Source organism: Hypanus sabinus, chromosome 8, assembly GCF_030144855.1.
Source record: "Hypanus sabinus isolate sHypSab1 chromosome 8, sHypSab1.hap1, whole genome shotgun sequence".
NCBI classification, from domain to species: Eukaryota; Metazoa; Chordata; class Chondrichthyes; order Myliobatiformes; family Dasyatidae; genus Hypanus; species Hypanus sabinus.
The window spans coordinates 108,682,837-108,705,230 of record NC_082713.1 but is presented as its reverse complement, the minus strand read 5'-3'; the positions used below and the strand labels follow the sequence as shown (position 1 = coordinate 108,705,230).

General features: G+C 41.5%; 1 protein-coding gene across 4 annotated transcripts in view; it reads right to left on the bottom strand.

Moving 5' to 3' along the window:
• ppp1r12a (protein phosphatase 1, regulatory subunit 12A) overlaps positions 1-22,394 on the bottom strand; it is a 238,941-nt gene that overhangs the window by 95,355 nt on the left and 121,192 nt on the right. For all 4 annotated transcript variants that reach the window (XM_059977568.1, XM_059977565.1, XM_059977566.1 and 1 more), the window contains exons 4-9: positions 21,696-21,855; positions 19,461-19,605; positions 11,019-11,093; positions 5,700-5,788; positions 5,403-5,557; positions 4,817-4,944 (exon numbers count right to left, since the gene is read on the bottom strand). In XM_059977568.1, the coding sequence (XP_059833551.1) occupies positions 4,817-4,944; positions 5,403-5,557; positions 5,700-5,788; positions 11,019-11,093; positions 19,461-19,605; positions 21,696-21,855 (752 nt within the window). The remainder of the gene's footprint in view (positions 1-4,816; positions 4,945-5,402; positions 5,558-5,699; positions 5,789-11,018; positions 11,094-19,460; positions 19,606-21,695; positions 21,856-22,394) is intronic.

Genomic DNA, 22,394 nt, shown 5'->3' with positions numbered 1-22,394 from the left:
AGAACGCCAACTCTTTACTCCTTTCCATAGATGCTGTCTGCTGAGTTCCTCCAATATTTTTGGTGTGTCACTGAGCCCAAAGATGGGTGGGTTATCAATATACCTTTCGTGATAGAAGAAGCAATTTGTTTGTGTACAAAACTGGAGTTTAGAATCCACAATTGTTAAACTAATACTTCACGTGTTTCTCTATTTGTCTAATGGTAGTTCATGCACTGAGCCAGATTAAGACACTATAACTAAACAACAGACATGAGAAACATATGTGCACGCAAACCACACAAATTCTAGAATTTGATTCTAGTTTTCAGATATCAAAACTAATTGTTTAAAAAAGTACAAGGAAATGAGTATCATCACAACATGCAGTGAAACTGGATATTTCAGGTAAACGCGAACTGAACACGAAACACAAACCTCTGTGCACACAAGAGGCAGCTCACCATAACTTTTTCGCCCCTTTGAGGCACAAGAACAATGCCAGTTTTACGCAAGCCCTGACGCCAAGATGTCGGATCTAATGGCTCCGCCACAGGCAAGACAGGAGAAATGGATTCATACTGAAGCCAATTAAAACAGAAAGTGTAATGAGAAAACTGCAAGGAGAAACACACACAAAATGCTGGAGGAACACAGCAGGTCAGGCAGCATCTAAGAGAATGAATAAACAGTCGACGTTTCTCCGAGACCCTTCACTGGGATTGGAAAGGAAGGGGGGAGGTGCCAGAATAAAAAGGTGGGAGGAGGGGAAGGATGACAAGTTAGAAAGTGAGAGGTGAAGCCAGGTGGGAAGGTAAAGGGCTGGAGAGGGAGGAATCTGATGGAAAGAGAGTGGACCATGGGAGAAAGGGAAGAAGGAGGGTTACTAAGGGCAGGTGATAGGCAGATAAGGAGAAAAGAGGTCAAAGTTGGAAATGGAAGAAGAAAGAAGAGGGAAGGAAAAGGGAAACAAAAATACAAGAAATTGATATTCATGCCATCAGGTTAGAGGCTACTCAGGTTAGGTGCTGCTCCTCCACTCTTAAGAGTGGCTTCATCGTGACAGAAGAGGAAGCCATGGACCTACATGTCAGAACAGGAATGGGAATAAGAATTAAAATGGTTGGCCACTGGGAATTTTCACCTTTGCGCAGACAAACTCTTGAGTGCTGTCAGTCACATGCCAAAAGTGTGATTGAGATCAGGAAAGGTCAAGAACTTCCGCTTTTTACATTAACAAAATTTTGTTGTTGAGCTTCAGCACCTTCAATAAATCAAACCCAGATCACAGTAAAAGGCACAATATTGTATTTAATAAGATTCTATTCCTAAAGTCATGTTCCTCAGAAGGGTGTACAGTTAGTGTAACGCTATTCAGTGCCAACAATCAGTATTCAATTCAGTATTCACTGTCTGTAAGGAGTTTGTATGTTCTCCCCGTGACTGTGCAGGTTTCCACTGGGTTTTCCAGTTGCCTCCCAAAGACATATAGATTAATATGTTATTTGGTCACATGGGTGCAATTGGGCGCCATGGATTTGTTGGGTCAGAAGGACCTGATGTTGTGCTGTATTTTGAAAAGTAAAAGGTATGAATTTGGCAAATGATTCTAAAATTTAAGCTTTTAACCTGACAGTTAATTTAACAGTGTCACATTGCAGCTGATGAACAGAAGTTAAAAATCTGCTGAGTAGATGCAGAATCTGCTGGGTTTGTCAGGGGTACAAAACAACCACAGCCTGATGCATTAATGTCAAAGCTTTCATTTTGCCATGGGGTTCCACTTTACCAGTAGTTAACTTGATAGTAAAAGCTGAGCTGGATCATCTGCATTCTTCAAGTAGGGCAAGAGTTTACAGCCACAGCAGCAGGAGGCCATCACAATCAGCGGCATAATGGAGGAATTCTGACAACTCAAGGCCAGGCATGCAGAGATAAGTGCAGAAGGTCACAATGTGTTGTCATTGACTCCTTGCTCCTACACATAGTGCACTGCAGCAAGAGCTCAAGATATCTGAATCTTCAAAAACATTGATGTATTATTCTTCATTAAGACCTCTTAATCTCTTTGTAGTATATGGTGACAAATGCATACTCCAATAACAAATTTACTTTGAACTTTGAAACACCTAGATTTTTTTCGTTACCTGAATTCTTTGTAGTGTACTAAGCTGTAAATCACTGCTCCACCAGCTAGTCCTAAAAGGGTAATCTTATGTTTGCAAATATTCAATCATAAGCAATTTTCAAGATATTTAAAAAGTACTTTTCATTTAATGACTTGGGAGTCAATAACAATTCAATTACTGTTATTTTGCTTCAAAATACTTAAAATCAAAACCCTCCATTTAAAACAGGATTCAGAACTTTTGGGGCTCTAATTTCCTCTCATGACATATTCATAAATGAGTGGAACACCTCATCTAACGAGAGGAAAGCCCTTCTGGTACTCCCCATATCCTTACACTAATGTAAAATTAATGATATTCCTAAACTCAGTTATAAACTCAAGTTTCATACCTCCCGAGAGAAGATTAAATCCATTATAGACACAGGAGCAGAATTCAGCCATTTGGCCTATCAAGTTTACTCCACCATCCAATCATAGCTGATTTATTATCCCTTCCAACCCCATTCTCCTACCTTCTCTGCTTTGACCTTACTAATCAATTTATGACACCCTTACTAATTAAGAACCTATCAACCTCTGCTTTAAAATTTCTCCAATGACTTGGCCTCTTCAATTTTCTCTGGCAATGAATTCAACAGATTCACCACCCTCTGGCTAAAGAAATCCCTCATCTCAATTTCACAAAGTTCCTCATTTTAGCTAATGAGGGGGGGCCAGGTCATCTCAAAACATAACAATCAGCAACAGATGAACCAATAAAACAATCAATTCAACTAATATTTTACAAAATTTGCATTTGCACTGTGATAGATATTTTGATTTGACTAAATACTTAAAGATGTGACCTCTTTCTTTCTGAAGGCATAGATGACATGCAATAAGTTCATGGATTTTGGCTCTGCACAAGTAGAAACATGAATAACTCCAGGCTGCCATAATAAACACCTTAGAAACAGGAATTTCTGCAGTTCAACCTTCTCGACAAAGCAAAACTTCTGCACAGAGTGGTTATGTCACTTGTCTTCAACAGGGCCTTGCCCTCAAAGTACATTCGTAATACAATGCACTGGTTGGAATCCAGTTTTCATGGTGGATGTTCTGAAAAAACTATTGGTGTACTTAATCTACAAAATAAATTCACTCACAAACACAAGAAATTCTGCAGATGCTGGAAACCCTGAGCAACACACACAAAATGCTGAAGGAACTCAGCAGGTTGGGCATCTTTTATGAACAGAAATGAACAGTCAACATTTTGGGCTGAGACCCTTCATCAGAGTTGGAAAGGAAGTTGGAAGATGTGGGAAGGGGGAGAAATACAAGCTGGCAGGTAATAGTGAAGCCAGATGAGGGGGAAGGAGCATGGGTGGGGAAGAGGGGTGGAGTTGAAGAAAGAAGCTGGGAGGTGATAGGTGAAAGAGGTAGAAGGAAGAAAGAATCTGACAGAACAGTACACCATGGGAGAGGGGGGGGGGGAGTGGAGGAGGGGCACCAGAGTGAGGGAGGCGAGAACAGGAAAGAGGGAAATCAGAATGGGGAATGGAAAAAGTAAGAAAGGGAGGGAGAGAAAATAACCAGAAGTGTGAAAAATCAATGTTTACGCCATCAGGTTGGAGGTTACCCAGACAGAATGAGGTACTGCGATGCTCCTCATCATGCCAATAGTGGAGGCCGTAAACAGACTCATGTTGCTTTGAGAATTAGTCTCCACTTGGAAAACATGGCATTTTCAGATATTTTGTCCAGATTTTGCCACAGATGCATGTATTTCCTGCTTAGGTTTACCCTAGCTTGTTAAGACCTTTGAAGAATCTATACACTTGAATGCACAGTTGCTGCTCAACCATTAAAGCCACCCTCATTTAATCTACCACTTGATCCCTCAGAATAATTTTGCTGATTGCAACCACGGCTTTATTTAATTACAGAAGCAAGCTCGCTTCCTCGGTGGTGAGCAAATAGATTGACTTGGCAGCCTACCCTTGCATAAATTGTGGGCATGCAATGTTGACAACAGAATGTATGGTGCCAACTGCAGGCCGCCCCCAGCACATCCTTTGGTTGTGTTCATTGATGACACAAATGAAGCATTTCACTGTATGTTTTATGTACATATGATAAATAAAAATACATCTGAAATACAAATCTGAACTGAATAAGAGATTGCTAACTGAGAGACAAGGATATTTTCCTGCACAAGTCTTCAGCTCATGAAGAGCCACACAGGGCAATTTATTAAAAAATGCACAACTGAGAAATAATGGAACTTTCCATGCCTGTACTAAAGTCAAATCTTAGATGCCCATTTCCTGATTTTCCTTTGGTTAATAATTATTTATTTCACATTTGTAATCCAAATATGTATTAAAAAGCAATAAATACATTCAGATCACTTGATGATTCCAACACTTTTTCCTGCATACAAAGGAAAATTTAAAGGCAGAGACCAACTTAGCCCACATATCCATATTCGTACACTATAATAGTCATCTGCACATCAAACTCTCCACGATAGTTCACAAGACACAAGGTTGTGCTTGATCCAGCTGATATTTACCCAGCTCTCAACTCACTTTGCCCATTAACTGTTACAAGATTATCAGATATATTAGTGATTTGAAAACAATACCCTTTGGCTTCATGGCAAAATCTAAAGATATCAGACTGCCCAATTTAACATTTGGATCTTGATTTGCTTCCACCTACCTTTTTCACTGGCGACGTTGGTGCAATCTGACTCGTGGGTACAGTAGATGGGGCCACTGTTGAAGACTGTACACTACCATTATTCACACGGTTTACAATATTTACAGTTGCTGTAGGTTTGCCTTTTTCTGGAAGATAAATCAGCTCATTGAGAATTTAATGAACAAACCCAGAGGAATAATTCACAGTATTACAAGATAGTACACTTATAGGGAGGGGAAAAAACATGATAGACATTATGCTTACAGACATTAGACATTAATAGACCTCATATTAAACGTTGCAAGCCCACAGCCTTTAGTGAAGGATATTAGATAACATGCAAATTTTAAGGTGATCTAATAAGATTCAAGGTTGTTTATTGTCATTCATCTGTACCAAGTGTAAAGAACAAAATGAGTGTTCCTTCAAATCTGATGCAACATAAAAAACGATAAACAAAGATCACAACAAAAAAAATAAACACAAATATGTAAGACTAGTTTACATACATGGACCACAGAATGTACATAAAGTGAGCTTGGTACAGATAATCTTAACCCATCAAATTTATGGTGAACAATCTGAAAGATAGTAGAGAGGTTACCTGTCTCAGCTTCTGACTCAGAGTCCTCCTCCTCCTCCTCCTCACTGGAACAACTAGAGTCATCTTTCTTACCCTCCTCTTCTTCACCTGCCTTCTCCTGTTCCAGGGATTCTGTGGGACCTGTAATCTTCTGTTCATTCAGCAGTGTTTCTTTACTGTCAGATTAATTTCAAAAAGCTTTAAACTAAATTAAATTTTAGCATCTCTTAAAATCTTGTTTGAGCAAAATCATACAAGGTTTAGTTCCCAACAGATGCAACTTAGGCACTGCTAACTTGTACTTCAACTTCCACTTACCTTTTGATGGGTTTTAATTGTTGGTTGTTTTCCATCGTCGTGGTTGTCTCAATCAGCGGGGATTTGTTCGCTTGCTTTTCACTAATAAGCTTTGTGGAAAAACATATTTTTATTTAATGAATATTAGACAAGTAATGTTAAATAAATTTAAATAATTAAAGGCCACATATACTGGCCAAATAGAGAATTGGCCAGTATTAGGGAAAAAAATTCATGTGTCTGAACATCAGATGCAACAAGTGGACAGCTTGAGATTGCTAAAAGCGGGAAACATTAAATAGAATAAACTTAATGCAGTAATAAACATCAACACTGACAATCCAAAAAAAAAATTGACTGAAGGCCTTTTGCCACTTCCAACCCAGCGGACTGCAGCAAGAGTTTAAAAAGGAATGATACAATTCAGAAAGCTTTAAATTGACAAATATGAATCAAGTAGAAACTGAAACAAAATTATGTGTTTTTTCCACAAACTTTTCTGGGTGTCAAATGCCATCAAAGTTGGCATCTAAATGTCATTGTCATAGGTGACAGGTGAAACCAGGAGGGGCAGGGGCTGAAGTAAAGAGCTGCAAGTCAATTGCTGAAAGAGACAAGGTCTGGAGAAGGAGAAATCTGATAAGAGAAGGTCGAAAGTCATAGAAGAAAGAGGGAGCAGCACCAGAGGGAGGTGATGGGCAGGTCAGGAGATACAGTGAGAGGGGAAAACAGGAATGGGGAATGGTAAAGGGGGGGTGAGGGGGGCAGTTACCAGAAGTCCAAGAAATCAATGTTCATGCCATCAGGTTAGAAGCTACCCAGACGGAATACAAGGTGCTGCTCCTCCAACCTGAGTGTGGTCTCATCTCAGAGTAGTGTCAGAATGGGAAGTAGGATTAAAATGGGGGGGCTACTGGGAGATCTTACCTTTCTTTAGTGGACAAGGTACATGCGTTTGGCGAAGCAGTCTCCCAATCTACATTGGGTCTCACCGACATACAGCAAGGGAGCACCGAACACAGTAGCTGACCCCAACAGACTCACAGGTGAAGTGTTGCTTCACCTGGAAGGACTGTGTGGGGCCCTAAATGGTAGTGAGGGAGGTGGTGCAGGGGCAGGAGTAGCACTTGTTCCACAGGAAAAAAGGCTGTGGTTGAAGAGCCACAGTCTACTGCAAGATCAAGGGGGTCTGGTCATTGAGGCAGAGAAGGGACAGTTGAAATTCAATCCAGAAAGTTGTCATGTTATGCATTTGGAAAAAAGGAGCAATCAAGGAAATCAGAGGGTGCTGAATGACATAGAAGAGCAAAGGGACTAGGAGTTAGTGTCCACAAATTTTTCAAGACAGGAGGATAGGGTAATAAGATAGCTAAAATAGCACATGGGATACTTTGCACAATTAGCTGAATATAAAATACAAAAGCATGGAGATACACTCAGTAGCCACTTTATTAGGTACATCTAATCACTGATGTAAATATTTAGTCTGCCAATCATGTGGCAGCAACTTGATGCATAAAAGCATGCTGAACATAGTCAAGAAGTTCAGTTGTTGTTCAGACCAAACATCAGAAAAGGGAAGAAATGTGATGCAGGTAAGTTTGACTATGGAACGATCATTGGTGTCATACAAGGTGGTTTGAAATTGATCTGGGAAATTCACGCACAATGGCACGAGAAGCACCCTTCGATCGGCAATTCTGTGGGAGAAAATGCCTTGGAAGCTGAAAGCAAGACAAGAGTAACTCAAATAGCACATTACAACAGGGGTGTGCAGAAGAGCTTCTCTGATTGCACAGCATGTCAAACCTTAAAGTGGATGGGCTACAGAAGCAGAAGACCACACTGTGTTGCACTGCTGTAGCCAATAAAGTGAACACTGAGTACATGATGCAACATGACTTTCACAGTTTGAATACTTGTCAGGTTTTGGTCACTCTGTGACAGGAAGGGATTTTTGCACTTACAAGAATGTTGAACCTTGTAAGGATGTGACTTACAAGGATGTTGCCAGGACCCAGAAAGTTTAACTGAGGAAAGACTGAGAATCTCAAGTTGCTCCATTGAGAACAAATGAGGCCGAAGAGAGATGACAGTTTTTAAAGGAGTTTAGCAGAGTAAACACAGAGTCATTGCGGTATGTACAGCAAGGTAGTCAAACAAAAATTTGCAGGAATGGATTTTACTGCATTTAATGGAAGATTAATTAGGTGAGGAAATTATTTTCATTCTAAGAGTGATGGTGGTTCAGTATTCTCAGTCACAAAGTGTGGCAGATGCAGAGAATTGCAGCACATTTACAAAGTACTGTGATGAACACTTGAACGGGGTGATCTGCATTTGCACTGATAGTAAATTATCCTTGGAGCAGGGCTGACAGAGGAGAAGCAGGGTAGAGTTGATGGCTGTGGCAGAGCACATGGGTGAGAGGGAAATAAGTAAGGTGGATGTTAGCTGTCCAAGAGCCAGCATAATAGACGATCCCCACAAGAAAGATACAAGTTTTGTGAAACATGAGCGAAGCAGAGGTCAAATAGCATGTGAAGAGAAAAGCATTTAAAGGTAGTCTGAGCACACATTTGATGGAATTGGTAGAGGTAAACCAAGGGTATGGATATATTGACAGGAATGAAAGAATGACAGGATTCAGTTTGGAGACATTTCATGGAAGAATATGTTCCTCTCAGAAGCAAATTTAAGTCAGTAGTGAAAGAAGAGCTATGACTTTTCTCTCTGGAATAAAGGAGAATGAGAGGCAACTCGACAGAGGTGTACAAGATGATGAGAGGCGTAGATAAAGTGGACAACCAGAGACTTTATCAGGACGGAAAATGGTTACTACAGGGGGGAATAATTTAATATGACAAGAGGAAATTATAAAGGGGTTGCCAGAGGTAGCTGTTTGACATAGTGATGAAAGTGTGGAACACACTGCCAGGAGTGATGACAGAGGCAGATACATTACTAACATTTAAGAGACTTTTAGATAGGCACATGGATAAAGGAAAAATTGAGGACTGTGTAGCAGGGAAGGGTTAGTTTGATCTTGGAGTAGGTTATAAGGTCAACATGACATCATGAGCTGAAGAGCCTGTACTGTGCTGTACTTTCTATGTTCTAAGTGAAGCACAAATTGGGTGCCTCAGGTATACATGTGAATCTGTGCCAGTGTCACCAAGAATAAGTACAGGCAATAACACAGACACAGCAGTAATCATGAAACTGGGGGGAGGAAGGAGGCCGATGGAAAGAACTGGGAAGTTGATCGTTGAAAGAGATAGAGTTGGAGAAGAGGGAGGAGCATCGGAGCGAGGTGATAGTGAGAAGGTAACGGAAATGGGGAATGGTGAAAGGGGGGCGGGGGGGTGGCAACATGACCAGAAGTTTAAGAAATCAATGTTCATTCCATCAGGCCAGGGGCTACCCACACAGAATGGGAATGGGAAGTGGAATAAAAATGGGTGGTCACTGGGAGATCCCACTTTTTGTGGTGGACGGAGTATAGGTGTTCAGGGAAACAGTTTCCCAATCTCCGTTTCCGCTGCATATACTCTCAGGATGACGCATTTCGTTCAAAGAAAGGGGCTTCCCTTCCTGCTCCATCAATGCTTCCCTCAAATGAATCTCTTCCATTTTGCACACCTCTGCCCTCGCCTCATCCTCCCAACACCCCACCAGGGATAGGGTTCCTCTTGTCCTCACCTACCACCCCACCAGCCTCCACACCCAACACACAATTCTCCGTAACTTCTGCCATCTACAGCGGGATCCCACCACCAAGCACATCTCCCCCACCTTCCCCCTCCACTTTCTGCTTTCCACAGGGATCGCTCCTTACTTGATTCCCTTGTCTGTTTGTCCCTCCCCACTGATCTCCTTCCTAGCACATATTCTTGCAAGTGGAACAAGTGCTTTACCTGCCCTTACCCCACCTTTCTCACGACCGTTCAGGGCCCCAAACAGTCCTTCCAAGAGAGGTGACACTTCACCTGTGAGTCTGCTGGGTCATCTACGGTATCTGGTGCTCCCTATATGGCTCCTGTACATCAGTGGGCCGATGCAGAGGGAGACCACTTCGCTGAGCACCGACGCTCTGTCCACCAGGAAAAGCAGGATCTCCCAGCAGCCACCCATTTTACAGAAAACAACTCTTTCATGCCAAATTTTAATTCCACTTTGCATTCTGACATGTCAATCCATGGCTTCCTTAACTCCCACAGTGAGGCCACACTCAGGTTGGAGGAGCAACACCTTATATTCTGTCTGGGTAGCCTCCAGCCAGATGGCAATGACATTGATTTCTCGAACTTCCAGTAATGCCCCCTTATTCCCTCTCTCACCTCATCACCTCCCTCTGCTCCTCCCCCTTTTCTTTCTTCCATGGCCTTTTGTCCTCTTCTATCAGATTCCCCCTTCTTCAGCCCTGGATCCCTTTCACCAATCAATTTCCCAGTTCGTTACTTCACTGCCCCCCCACACCCACTTTCCCAGCTTTACCCAAGACCTTGTGTTTCCTCCCCTCCCCCCCACCTTCTAACTCCTAGTCCTCATCTTTTTTTTCCCTTCAGTCCCGATGAAGGGTCTTGGCCCAAAACATCGACTGTACTCTTTTCCATAGATTATGCCTGGACTGCTGAGTTCCTCCAGCATTTTGTGTGTGTTGCTTAAGATAGATTTTATCTGGTCAAGATCCAATATCTGAAGTGAAAAAAGAGCTAATGCTCTCCTGGTGTACATGATGAATAAACTCTTCTAGAGGCTTACAGTTAGGTACAGGTATTGATTATAGCTGACATTTCAATGACAAACTCTGCCATCTTCTTCAGGGATGATGGCTCAGCATGACTAGTCCGCCTAACGACGCATGTGCAGGCATCATCCCTGAAGATGATGGCAGAGTTTGCCTTCAAAAAGTTTGTTATAACTGACACTTGTACCTGGCTGGAAGCCCAAGAAGAGTTTAATGTCTACAACATTTAGTTGCACCCTCAAGGGTATTTTAAGAAAATTATATTTACGAATTTGTTTCCTGAAAAGGTTTGAAACACTGAACAAAGCAAACAATGGAGAGGGACCCACACGCTTAAGTACATTAATCATGTTCTGAATACAGTACTCAACAGCTCTAATTGCAAACATTGTGTAGATATGGCAAGCAGTTTAAAGGTTAGGAGGTTTCCTTCGTCTCTTGCTGTTCAGTTTGACAAAGCTTTACAAACCTACAAGGATGTTCCATTAATCTTAAAACACAAGCTAAGCTTGATTCAAAGCTTCACATATTTCCTTCCACCAAGAGGCAGGCAGTAAGTTCAATAGCTCTTACAAATTACAGAAACTTACCAAATTCTGTTTCTTTTGCAACTCTTCCAAGTACCCAAGAATGTCCTCATCTGCTACATCAAATGCTGTCTGGCCCTGTGAATGGAAAGTACACATCTGAGAGGCCAGAAGTATCATATACCAAAGAGCAGTAACTAAAAGAAATTCTTCGAGCTTCCAGCTGGGTACAGGTATTAATTGCAACCAAAATTTTTGATGCCATCTTCATCAGGGATGATATGATGCCGAGCAAGTCTAGTCCAGTGGTGTGTCCCTGATTGGTTAGTCCTCAGTCAGACCCACCCACCCACCAGACTAAACATGCCTTGGCATCATCCCTGATGAAGATGGCAAAGTTTGTTATCAAAATGGTTAAAAATCAATACCTGCAGCCAGCTGGAAGCCCAATAGTTTAACTGTCGCATACACCGGGAAAGATCCTTTTTCAATAACTGAACAGTTTAAGAGAATACACCTTGCAGCTTTCATAACTGAGCAACTCAGCAGCTCTTATTAGAACAGGAATAAGCAAAATGTGTTGTGAGTAAGCAACTGACTTAATATTAAATCCACAATAAAAGGCCTCCCCACCATTGAGCACATCTACAAAGACTGCTGCCTCAACAAAGTAGTATCCATCATCAAGAACCCCCATGATCCAGGCCATGCTTTCTTCTCACTGCTGCCATCAGGGAGGAGGTACAGGAGCCTCAGGTCCCACATCACCAGGTTCAGGAACAGTTATTACCCCTCAACCATCAGGTTCTCAAGCCAGAGTGGATAACTTCACTCAACACTGAGCTGCTTCCACAAACTATGGACGCACTTTCACTGACCTAACATCATAAAACCATATAACAATTACAGCATGGAAACAGGCCATCTCGGCCCTTCTCGTCTGTGCCGAACACTCTGCAGTATTATTTACTTATTTTATTTGTTATTATTGCTTATTTCTTTCTTATTTGCACAGTTTGTCGGTCTTTGTGTGCAGTTCTTCATTGATTCTTGTTGTGAATGCCTGCAAGAAAATTAATCTCAGGGAAGTATTTGGTGACAGTACTTGGATAATAAATTTACTTTGAACTTTGAAACTTCCTGGCCTTTCCAACTACATCATAACCCAAGAATCACATGTAATCAAGAACTTCATACTTATGGCTACTTGATTTCCAAATACTCCAATTCAAGTCAATTATCTGCCAGCTGGTATTTCAAGTGTATATTCATATTCTGCAAACTACCTTGTTATGTCACTACTCCCATCTCACTGCTATCTTACAGCTATCCAAGTATAGATTGGAAATAAATACTGATTCCCACCCCACTGAGTCCAGATCTAAACTCAAAAGGCCAATTTTAATGCCCCACAAGTCGTTTCAAGAAACACTCAAAGCCAGTATGATTATCAAGATTTGTAATTAGATGAAATTTTTCTTCTACTCTTTTGTTGATTAGAAACACGACAGTAAGACAACACCAAGAATCAACAAAATAACCAAGAATTAAGTTAAAGTGTATTGTCATCTGACTGTACATATATACAACCAAAAGAAATAATGTTCCTCCAGACCACGGTGCACTCACAAAACATATCACACAGCATATAAAAAATATTACCACAAATAGGTTAACAAATTATAATTCCAAGCACATGCTGCATGCAGTACAGGCAAACAGCAAAGAGAAAACAGGACAGTAAGCTGTTCACTATCCTTTTGACAAGGCCTCGATGGTGGCAGAGTATTCAATTGTCTCTCAGCCTGAGAGAAGAAACTGTTACCCAGTCTGGCTGACCAAGTTCTGATGTTCCTGCACTTCCTTCCTGATAGGAGTGGGTCAAGGAAATTGTGGGATGGGTGGAAGGGATCCTCAACAATACCTCAGACCTGTTGTATACAACGCTTCCAGTAAATGTCACAAATAGGGGGATGGAAACCCCAGTGAGCCTCTTGGTGGTTTTTACTATCCTCTGTACAGTCTTGTGATCTACAATTTGAGAGGGATAGGGGCAGATCAGAGGTGTCAGTGTTGCAATTAAATAAAGGAGACTACGGAGCCATGAGGGATGAGCTGGCCAAAGTTAAATGGGCGGATGCCCTGGCAGGAAAGACAGTGGATCAGCAGTGGCAGATATTCTTGGGCATAATACAAAAGGTGCAAATGCAGTTCATTCCAATGAGAAGGAAGGATTCAAAGAGGGGGAAGGGGCCACAGTGGTTGACAAAGGAAGTCAGAGATTGTATAGCATTAAAGAAAAAGAAGTATGACAGGGCTAAGATGAGTGGGAATACAGATGATTGGGAAAGTTTTAAGGAACAGCAGATCTTAACTAAAAAAGCAATACGGAGAGAAAAAATCAGGTATGAGCTCAGTCTAGCCAGGAATATAAAAGGGGATAGCAAAAGCTTTTTTAGCTATGTGAAGAGAAAGAAGATAGTTAAGAACAATGTTGGCCCCTTGAAGAATGAATTGGGAGAAATTGTTATGGGAAACAGGGAAATGGCAACAGAATTTAATGCATACTTTAGATCTGTCTTCACCAGGGAGGACACAAGCAATCTCCCAGATGTATGGATGGGCCAGGGTCATAAGATATCAGAGGAATTGAGACAGATTGACATTAGGAAAAAAACTGTGATGAGTAGACTGGTAGGACTGAAGGCTAATAAATCCCCGGGTCCAGATGGTCTGCATCCGAGGGTTCTAAAAGAGGTGGCTCAGGAAATTGCGGATGCATTGGTAATCATTTTCCAATGTTCCTTAGATTCAGGATCAGTTCCTGAATATTGGAGAGTGGCTAATGTTGTCCCACTTTTCAAGAAGGGAGGGAAGGAGAAAACGGAGAACTATCGCCCTGTTAGCCTAACGTCAGTCGTGGGGAAGATGCTTGAGTCCATTATTAAGGACGAAATAGTGGCACATCTAGATGGCAGAAATAGGATTAGGCCGAGCCAGCATGGATTTACCAAGGGCAAATCATGCTTGACTAATCTGTTGGAGTTTTTTGAGGGTGTAACAAGGATGTTAGACGAGGGTAAGCCAGTAGATGTTGTGTACCTAGATTTTCAGAAGGCATTCGATAAGGTGCCACATAGGAGATTGGTGAGTAAAATCAGAGCTCATGGCATTGGGGGCAGGGTTTCAACATGGATAGAAAACTGGTTGGCAGATAGAAAGCAAAGGGTAGCAGTGAATGGGTGTTTCTCAGACTGGCTGGAGGTGACTAGTGGGGTACCACAGGGCTCTGTATTGGGACCACAGCTCTTTACGATTTATGTCAATGATTTAGATCAGGGCATTGAAAACTATATCAGCAAGTTTGCTGACGATACTAAACTGGGTGGCAGTGTGACATGCGAAGAGGACGTTAGGAGAATACAGGGAGACTTGGATAGGCTGAGTGAGTGGGCAGATACTTGGCAGATGTCATTCAATGTGAATAAATGTGAAGTTATCCACTTTGGAAGCAGGAACAAGAGGGCAGAGTATTGTCTGAACGGTGTCGAGTTAGGTAAGGGAGAAATGCAAAGAGACCTAGGAGTCCTAGTTCACCAGTCAATGAAGGTGAATGAGCAAGTGCAACAGGCAGTGAAGAGGGCAAATGGAATGTTGGCCTTTGTTACAAGGGGAATTGAATACAAGAGCAAGGATGTTCTTTTGCATTTGTACAGGGCCCTGGTGAGACCACACCTGGAATATTGTGTACAGTTTTGGTCTCCAGGTTTAAGGAAGGACATTCTGGCAATTGAGGAAGTGCAGCGTAGATTCACTAGGTTGATTCCTGGGATGGCAGGGCTGTCTTACGCAGAGAGATTGGAGAGATTGGGCTTGTACACGCTGGAATTGAGGATATTGAGAGGGGATCTGATTGAAACGTTTAAGATAATTAAAGGATTTGATAGGATTGAGGCAGGAAATATGTTCCAGATGTTGGGAGAGTCCAGTACCAGAGGGCATGGATTGAGAATAAGAGGTCAGTTATTTAAAACAGAGTTGAGGAAGAGCTTCTTCTCCCAGAGAGTTGTGGAGGTGTGGAATGCACTGCCTCGGAAGACGGTGGAGGCCAATTCTCTGGATGCTTTCAAGAAGGAGCTGGATAGATATCTGATGGATAGGGGAATCAAGGGATATGGGGACAAGGCAGGGACTGGGTATTGATAGTGAATGATCAGCCATGATCTCAGAATGGCGGTGCAGACTCGAGGGGCCGAATGGTCTACTTCTGCACCTATTGTCTATTTAGTCTATTGTAATACCTTGCCACTTCTCCAGACAATAACGAAGCCAAACATGACACTCTCAATGGGGGGGGGGGGGGGGCGGGGGGTCTTGTAGAAAGTTGTTAGAATGGAAGCAAGGAGTCTTGCACACCTCAAACTCTTCAGAAAGTGTAGATGCTGCTGTGCCTTCTTGACAAGCAATGACGCTCATGCTTCAGTCCCAACCCCAAGTAAAAAATAAAACATGAAAGAAAACAGTCTCCACAGCATGAACGTTTACTAGTTAATGAACTCTTAAGTGGGTGTGAACAGTTACTCAATTTCTGCAAAAGCTGAACCAACCAGGAAAACAGTTATCCACTGGAGCACAGCCTTTCATCCAGATATAGTAATCATCAGACTAATTAGATGTGCCACAGTCAAGAAGGCACATTGCTGTAGTATAAACTTGAGGCTATATTCAGAGTAATGTGGGCAGCTTTGATCACCACATTACAGTGAAGATACAGAGGCTTTGAAGAAAAGGTGCAGAAAGGTTTGAGAGTGTTAACCTTGAGAGCTGGGATGTTTTCAATGGAGTTTCAGGCACTGAGGAGCCAAGAAGTATATAGAATTATGAGAGGCATAGACAGGGCAGTAACAAAATCTTTTTCCACAGATGGAAATATGAAGAACTCGAGGCCATAGCTTTAAGCTTGGGGGGGGGGGGGGCGAATATTAAAGGAGATATATGCGACTGTATACAGTAGCATGCAAAAGTTTGGGCACCCAGGTCAAAATTTCTGTTACTGTGAATAGTTAAGTGAGTAGAAGATGAACTGATCTCCAACAGTCATAAAGTTAAGGATGAAACATTCTTTTGAACATTTTAAGCAAGAATAATGTATTATTTTTGTTTTGTACAATTTTAACTGAAAAAAGGAAAGGAGCACCATGCAAAAGTTTGGGCACCCCAAGAGATTTGAGCTCTCAGATAACTTTTATTAAGCTCTCAAACCTTAATTAGCTTATTAGGGCTATGGCTTGTTCACAGTCATCATTAGGAAAGGCCAGGTGACGCAAATTTCAAAGCTTTAAAAATCCCCTGGCTCCTCAAACCTTGTCCCAAAATCAGCAGCCATGGACTCCACTAAGCAGCTGCCCAGCACTCTGAAAATTAAAATGAATGATGCCCACAAAGCAGGAGAAGATAGCAAAGCATTTTCAGGTAGCCATTTCCTCAGTTTGTAATGCAATTAAGAAACAGCAGTAAACAGGAACGGTGGAGGTCAAGTTGAGGTCTGGAAGACCAAGAAAACTTTGACAGAACTGCTTGTAGGATTGCTAAAAAGGCAAATCAAAACTCCCATTTGACTGCAAAAGATCTCAGGAAGATTTAGCAGACTCTGGAGTGATGATGCACTATTCTACTGTGCAGCAACACCTGCACAAATATGACCTTCATGGAAGAGTCATCAGAAGAAAACTTTTCCTGCATCCTCATCATAAAATTCAGCATCAGAAGTTTGCAAAGGAACATCTAAACAAGCCTGATGTATTTTGGAAACAAGTCCAGTGTACTGCTGAACTTAAGATAGAACTTTCTGGCCACAATGAGCAAAGGTATGTTTGGAGAAAAAAGGGTGCAGAATTTCATGAAAAAAACACCTCTTCAACTGTTAAGCATGGGGATAGATCGATAATGTTTTGGGGTTGTGTTGCAGCCAGTGGCACGGAGAACATTTCACTGGTAAAGGGAAGAATAAATTCAATTAAATACCAGCAAATTCTGGAAGCAAATATCATACCATCTGTAGAAAAGCTGAAGATGAGAAGAGGATGGCTTCTATAACAGGAGAATAATCCTAAACACACTTCAAAATCCACAATGGGCGACCTCAAGAAGCGCAAGCTGAAGGTTTTGCCATGGCCTTCACAGTCTCCTGACCTAAATGTCATCGAAAATCTGTGGATAGACCTCAAAAGAGCAGCGCATGCAAGACAGCCCAAGAATCTCACAGAACTAGAAGCCTTTTGCAAGGAAGAATGGGTGAAAATCCCCCTAACAAGAATTGAAAGACTCTTAGCTGACTGCAGAAAGTGTGATACTTGCCAAAGGGGGTGTTACTAAGTATTGACCATGCAGAGTGCCCAAACTTTTGCTTTGGGCCCTTTTCCTTTTTTGTTATTTTGAAACTGTAAAAGATGGAAATAAAAAAGTAATCTTGCTTAAAATATTAAAGAAATGCGTCATCTTTAAATTTATGCCCTTTGGAAATCAGGTCATCTTCTACTCGCTTAGCTATTCACAGTAACAGAAATTTTGACCAGGGATGCCCAAACTTTTGCATGCCACTGTGTATATATTTTTTTTTAAAAGAGAGGTAGATGCCAAGAACACACTGCTAGAGGATGTGGTGGAAGCAGATACAACAGAAATATTTCAGTGGTATTTAGACTACAGACAGCACAGTAGTATAACAGTTAGTTTAACACTGTTACTGCACCAGCGACTCAGGTTCAATTTCATTGCTGTAAGAAGTTTGTGTCCTCGCCGTCACTGCATGGGTTTCCTCCCGGTGCTCTGGTTTACTCCCACGTTCTAAAGATGAACAGGTTAGTCGATTAATTGGTCACAGGTGTAATTGAGTTCTTTGGGCTGGAAGGGCCTGTTATTGTGCGATATGTCTAAATAAGTAAATAGAGAGGCACCTTAACAAGCGGAAAACAGAAGAAAACATATCACAGGTGAAATTAGTTTATATTGGCATCATGGTTGGCACAGACATAGTGGTCAGATGGCCTGTTCTTGTGTTCTGCCATCCATCAGCAATGTGAGAGGTATAAAATTTGCTAAGGGCCAAATTAATTCCTTTAGGCAACCCTACAAAATACACAAATGCTCTTAGTGTCTTCAAGCAAATGAAGGTAAAGAAGATTGAAGTGTTTCAAGTATTCTATGATGACCCCTACATGCAAATTCACAGCAAGGGCTGATCAAGTTCTATGATTTTTTAATATTCTCTTCCACAAGGTCAAGATCGCATTGGATTTAGTGGTGTGTATGTGGAATGAGCTATGAGAGGAAGAGGTTGAGACAGGTACAATAACAACATTTAAAAGACATCTGGAGAAATACGTGGATTGGAGGGTTTGGGAGAGATGAGTCAAATGAAGGTAAATGGGTCTAGCTTAGTGGGGACCAAGAACAGCATGGACAAGTTGGGTTGAATGGCCTGTTTCCATGCTGTATTACTTTACAACTCTACCCTCACCAATATTCAATATCTCACTAATCTCCTCCATCGAGGCACAACTTCCTGATGGCCACTTCATCATCCCAGAGTCTGCCCATCACCCACTGTTTACCAGAAAAGCAGGCAAGGAGGGTGGGGTAGAAAATGCACCCAAGTGAAATGCTGAGCAATCTCAGGGTTTTGAAGCAGTTATGCTACTTAGCATGTTATTAACAGACAACCTTATACACAAAGACACCAAAGTCCAACAAAATAATTCATTTTTGAAAACCTAGGCTGCTTGCAACTGCCCAACCTAAACTTTCCTCAAACTGAACACCTTGGAACTCCCATTTCAGTACGTGTTTACAGGTTGCAATGTTCCATCAGATTTGCTAACACATGGTTACTGCAATTTAAATGCAGAATCTAGATGCCTGAATGCCAATTGAAGCATTAAGATCCTGTACATTCTGGCACGATAGCCACCAGTGGACTTTCTGCCCACCCCAAGCTGGTGCTAGGACAATTGCTAAATGTGTGCTTTTTGAGTGCACTGCACATCACTGCATCAGCACGATTTGGCAGAGACTGCAGAAACACTTTCTTGCCAACTTGCCAAATCTGTCAGACTACCTACATTGGAACAAAGTCGTATAGCGCTACAGCACAGAAAAAGGTGCTTCGGTCCATTCAATGCTTGACAAACTGTTATCCTGGCTAGCCCCACTGACCCACACTTGGACCATAGTCTTAAACTCTCCTCTCATCCACATACTTATCCAAATCCTCTTAAATACTGCAATCAAACCCACATGTACCACTCCACTGGCAGCTCTTTTCACACTCGCACCACTCTCTGAGTGAAGAGGTTCTTTTGTTAAACTTGTGATTCAACTCCTTCAGATGTACCCAGAAGGGGTTAAAAACACAAATTTAACAGAATTAAAATTCTAAACCCTCTTATTATCTTGATTCTTATTTTTTAAACAAGCTAACTATATCAAAGAAAGCAGGTAACAAACCACTTTGTTGATCATCTCCATATCACAGAAGCTTTCTACAAGGATTCGGCAGGTTTCTTCTTTGCCCCAGTGCGCTGCAGCATGAAGGGGGGTCCAGCCATCATAATCTTTGATATTTACATCATACCCTGCCTGAATGAGAAGCCTAAGCATAGGGAAAAACATAACTTAGTGTGAGTATTCTTAATGCAATGTTATATTCTCACAAGCTTAGGTTTTTAGCTGAATTAATATTTCTAATGTTTTGCTTAAAAATCTACAGCGACAACCCCTAGGTTACTAGGAGATCCAAATGGTCCACATTGTCAGATTCCATTGCACAAAACCCTATAATCTGTGCATGTGCCAAGATACTGGAGATGAAAACACAATTGTCTTTCTTTATATTTTATTACAAATTCCATGAGAGCAAATTTTATTCCACATCGCAAATTTTGGGTACCAAAGGGTGAATTTTCGTGACACAAATGACTAATACAAAGGTTGCTTGTATAGATTTTTAAGCACAGCATTAGAAATATTAATTCAGCATTAACAGAGCATTACAGCAAGCCCTTCGGCCCACAACACTGACTCACAAATCAAGTGAAGTGGTTTGACTCTGCCATACTCTGCAAAGGATACCATATCTGATACACTTCAGCACATACAAAGTTTAGTTTTCATAAGCTATAACCAGGAAGACAAAGGATAAACTCTAGAGATCATACTTGTTCTTCCAGTCTCAAATGAGAGTCAATAAGCTGGAAGGAGTGCAGAAAAGATGTACGATGACTCTGGGTTTATAGTGTTTCAGCAGGCTAGGATTTTACTTACTCAAGTGTGACAGATAAGAGGTGTATAAAATCAGATCAGACAAATCCCCTAAGATTGAGGAATAAAGAATTAGAGATCATTGGTTTAAGGTGAGGAGGGAGAGATTTATTAGGAATCTAAAGGGCAATTTTTTCCACCCAATGGGTAATGCATATGTGGAATGAGCTTCCATACAAACTGGCTGAGGCAGATACATGAACAAAATTTAGGCAGAACCACGATGGTACTAGACAGCAGCTTGTTCGAGCTCAACTGCAGAAATAACTTCATCTCTACCTTTGAAGTCTCTGTTTTTTTTTTCCTTTTCAGGGTGGATGGGGTTCAATCAGTACCCTTGACCTTCAGCTGCACTCAAACTGCGGTTCTTCACTGCAATGGTTCCTGCTCCTAGGGCTTACTGACTGGCCATTCTTCAATATCCCAATAGCACGGCCAAGAAGACAAGCACACCTTCAGGGTGCTGAGGCTTTGTAGCCCTGTGGACCAGCCAACTACTCTATGCTGGCGTTGTCAAATGAAGAGTTGCGGGAGAAAACAGAATATTGTGAACAGCAGGATCAGCTGTTGGGAGTTCCCTGTATTCGGATCGCTCTCTCTTTGGATCTTGGGGGAAAGAGTTTGCTGCCAATTCTCCAGTCAGAGAACTTGTGGGGTTAAGTGGTAGACCTTAACATTGCAATCAGCGAGTTGCTTTTTCCCCTGTTCTGCTGGTCTCTCCTCTCACTGTGGGACACATCTCTGCCCCTTTAATGGGGGAAGAGAGAGCCAGTGACAAGCTGGGGGGGGGGGGGGGGGGAGAGAGAGTGTTGGTGTTGATGCTTGCTGCTGCGTGGGGAAGGAGTATGGGGGAGGCATTGGGGTTCTAACGTTTTTACTGTCACTTATTCTTCGGGGTACCCTTCTGTTTTCATGGATGTTCATGGAGCAAGAATTTCAAGCTATATATTGTATGCATTCTCTGATATTAAGTGGAACTATTGAACTATCAAAATATTTAGAGTGAATATGGACAGGTACATGGATTGGAAATGTTTTGAGGGACTAGCTTGGACAGACCTCTTGACATGGATGAGTTGGGCCAAAGGGCCCGTTTCCATAATGTACTAATTTGAATATATTCCTCAGTTCTTTGCAATATTTAAATTCTCAGTCTGATGTAGCTCCAGCAATGTGACTTAAGCAGTCAGGCAATGCACAGCTGAATGATTGTGTTCCTGTTAGAGCTTGCTGGGATCACTAAATATCCCTCCTCCATCTAATACGTAGAGACAGAATCAATCCTTAAAAAAATTATTCAAATTAGTACATTACAATATCTATGCAATCAAGTTAGCAAAGTATAACCTGTGATCAACATTAAAAAACCATATCATTCCAATCCCCTATGGTATAAATACAAATGAAGTATTATATACATACTTTAAGACTTCAGAGTAGCCTTTAGCTGCAGCAACATGAAGGGCCGTTCCCCCAGATTTCGGGTGCCTGGTGTCATTTATTTGCCCGCTATTCAACCACTGCCTGGCATCACGAAGCATTATTCGTTCTTCTTCTTTCCGAGCTGCCTCTATATCCACACCTCAATAAAAGAAGTTCAAAGATCAAATTTTAAAAATTATTTTCTCAGATTTCATAGGTACATTAAACAGTATATTTTTAAAAACAGAAAAACCAAGAACTCAGCTGGTCAAGCAGCGTCTGTCAAAAGAAGAAAGCACTTTCACTTCAAAAATAGTATTTATAAATATACAAAAGCCAAATCGAATAGCACATAGCTCTCTGTATTGGCTAATCTGCAGTATATATTTAATGTGTTATTAAATTATGTACAAAACACCAGTGTCATTCCTCTAGCTTCTCAACAAAATACCCTTCAAGTGTTCGCAGACTCTACATTCCATAGGAATGCGAAGTGAATTCTCTAATGAAAACTGCAACCTCATTTTTATTATCCTCTTTTCACGCCATTTCTTTAAAAAGTCAATACACCTGCTCCAGAACCACCTAATCTACCTTAACCCAACTCTGTATAGACTTATCTTGTACCCCACGCCTCACCTGTCCCCACCAGCAAAATCGCAAACCCTCTATTTTCCCTCCGATTCTAAGGAAACATCA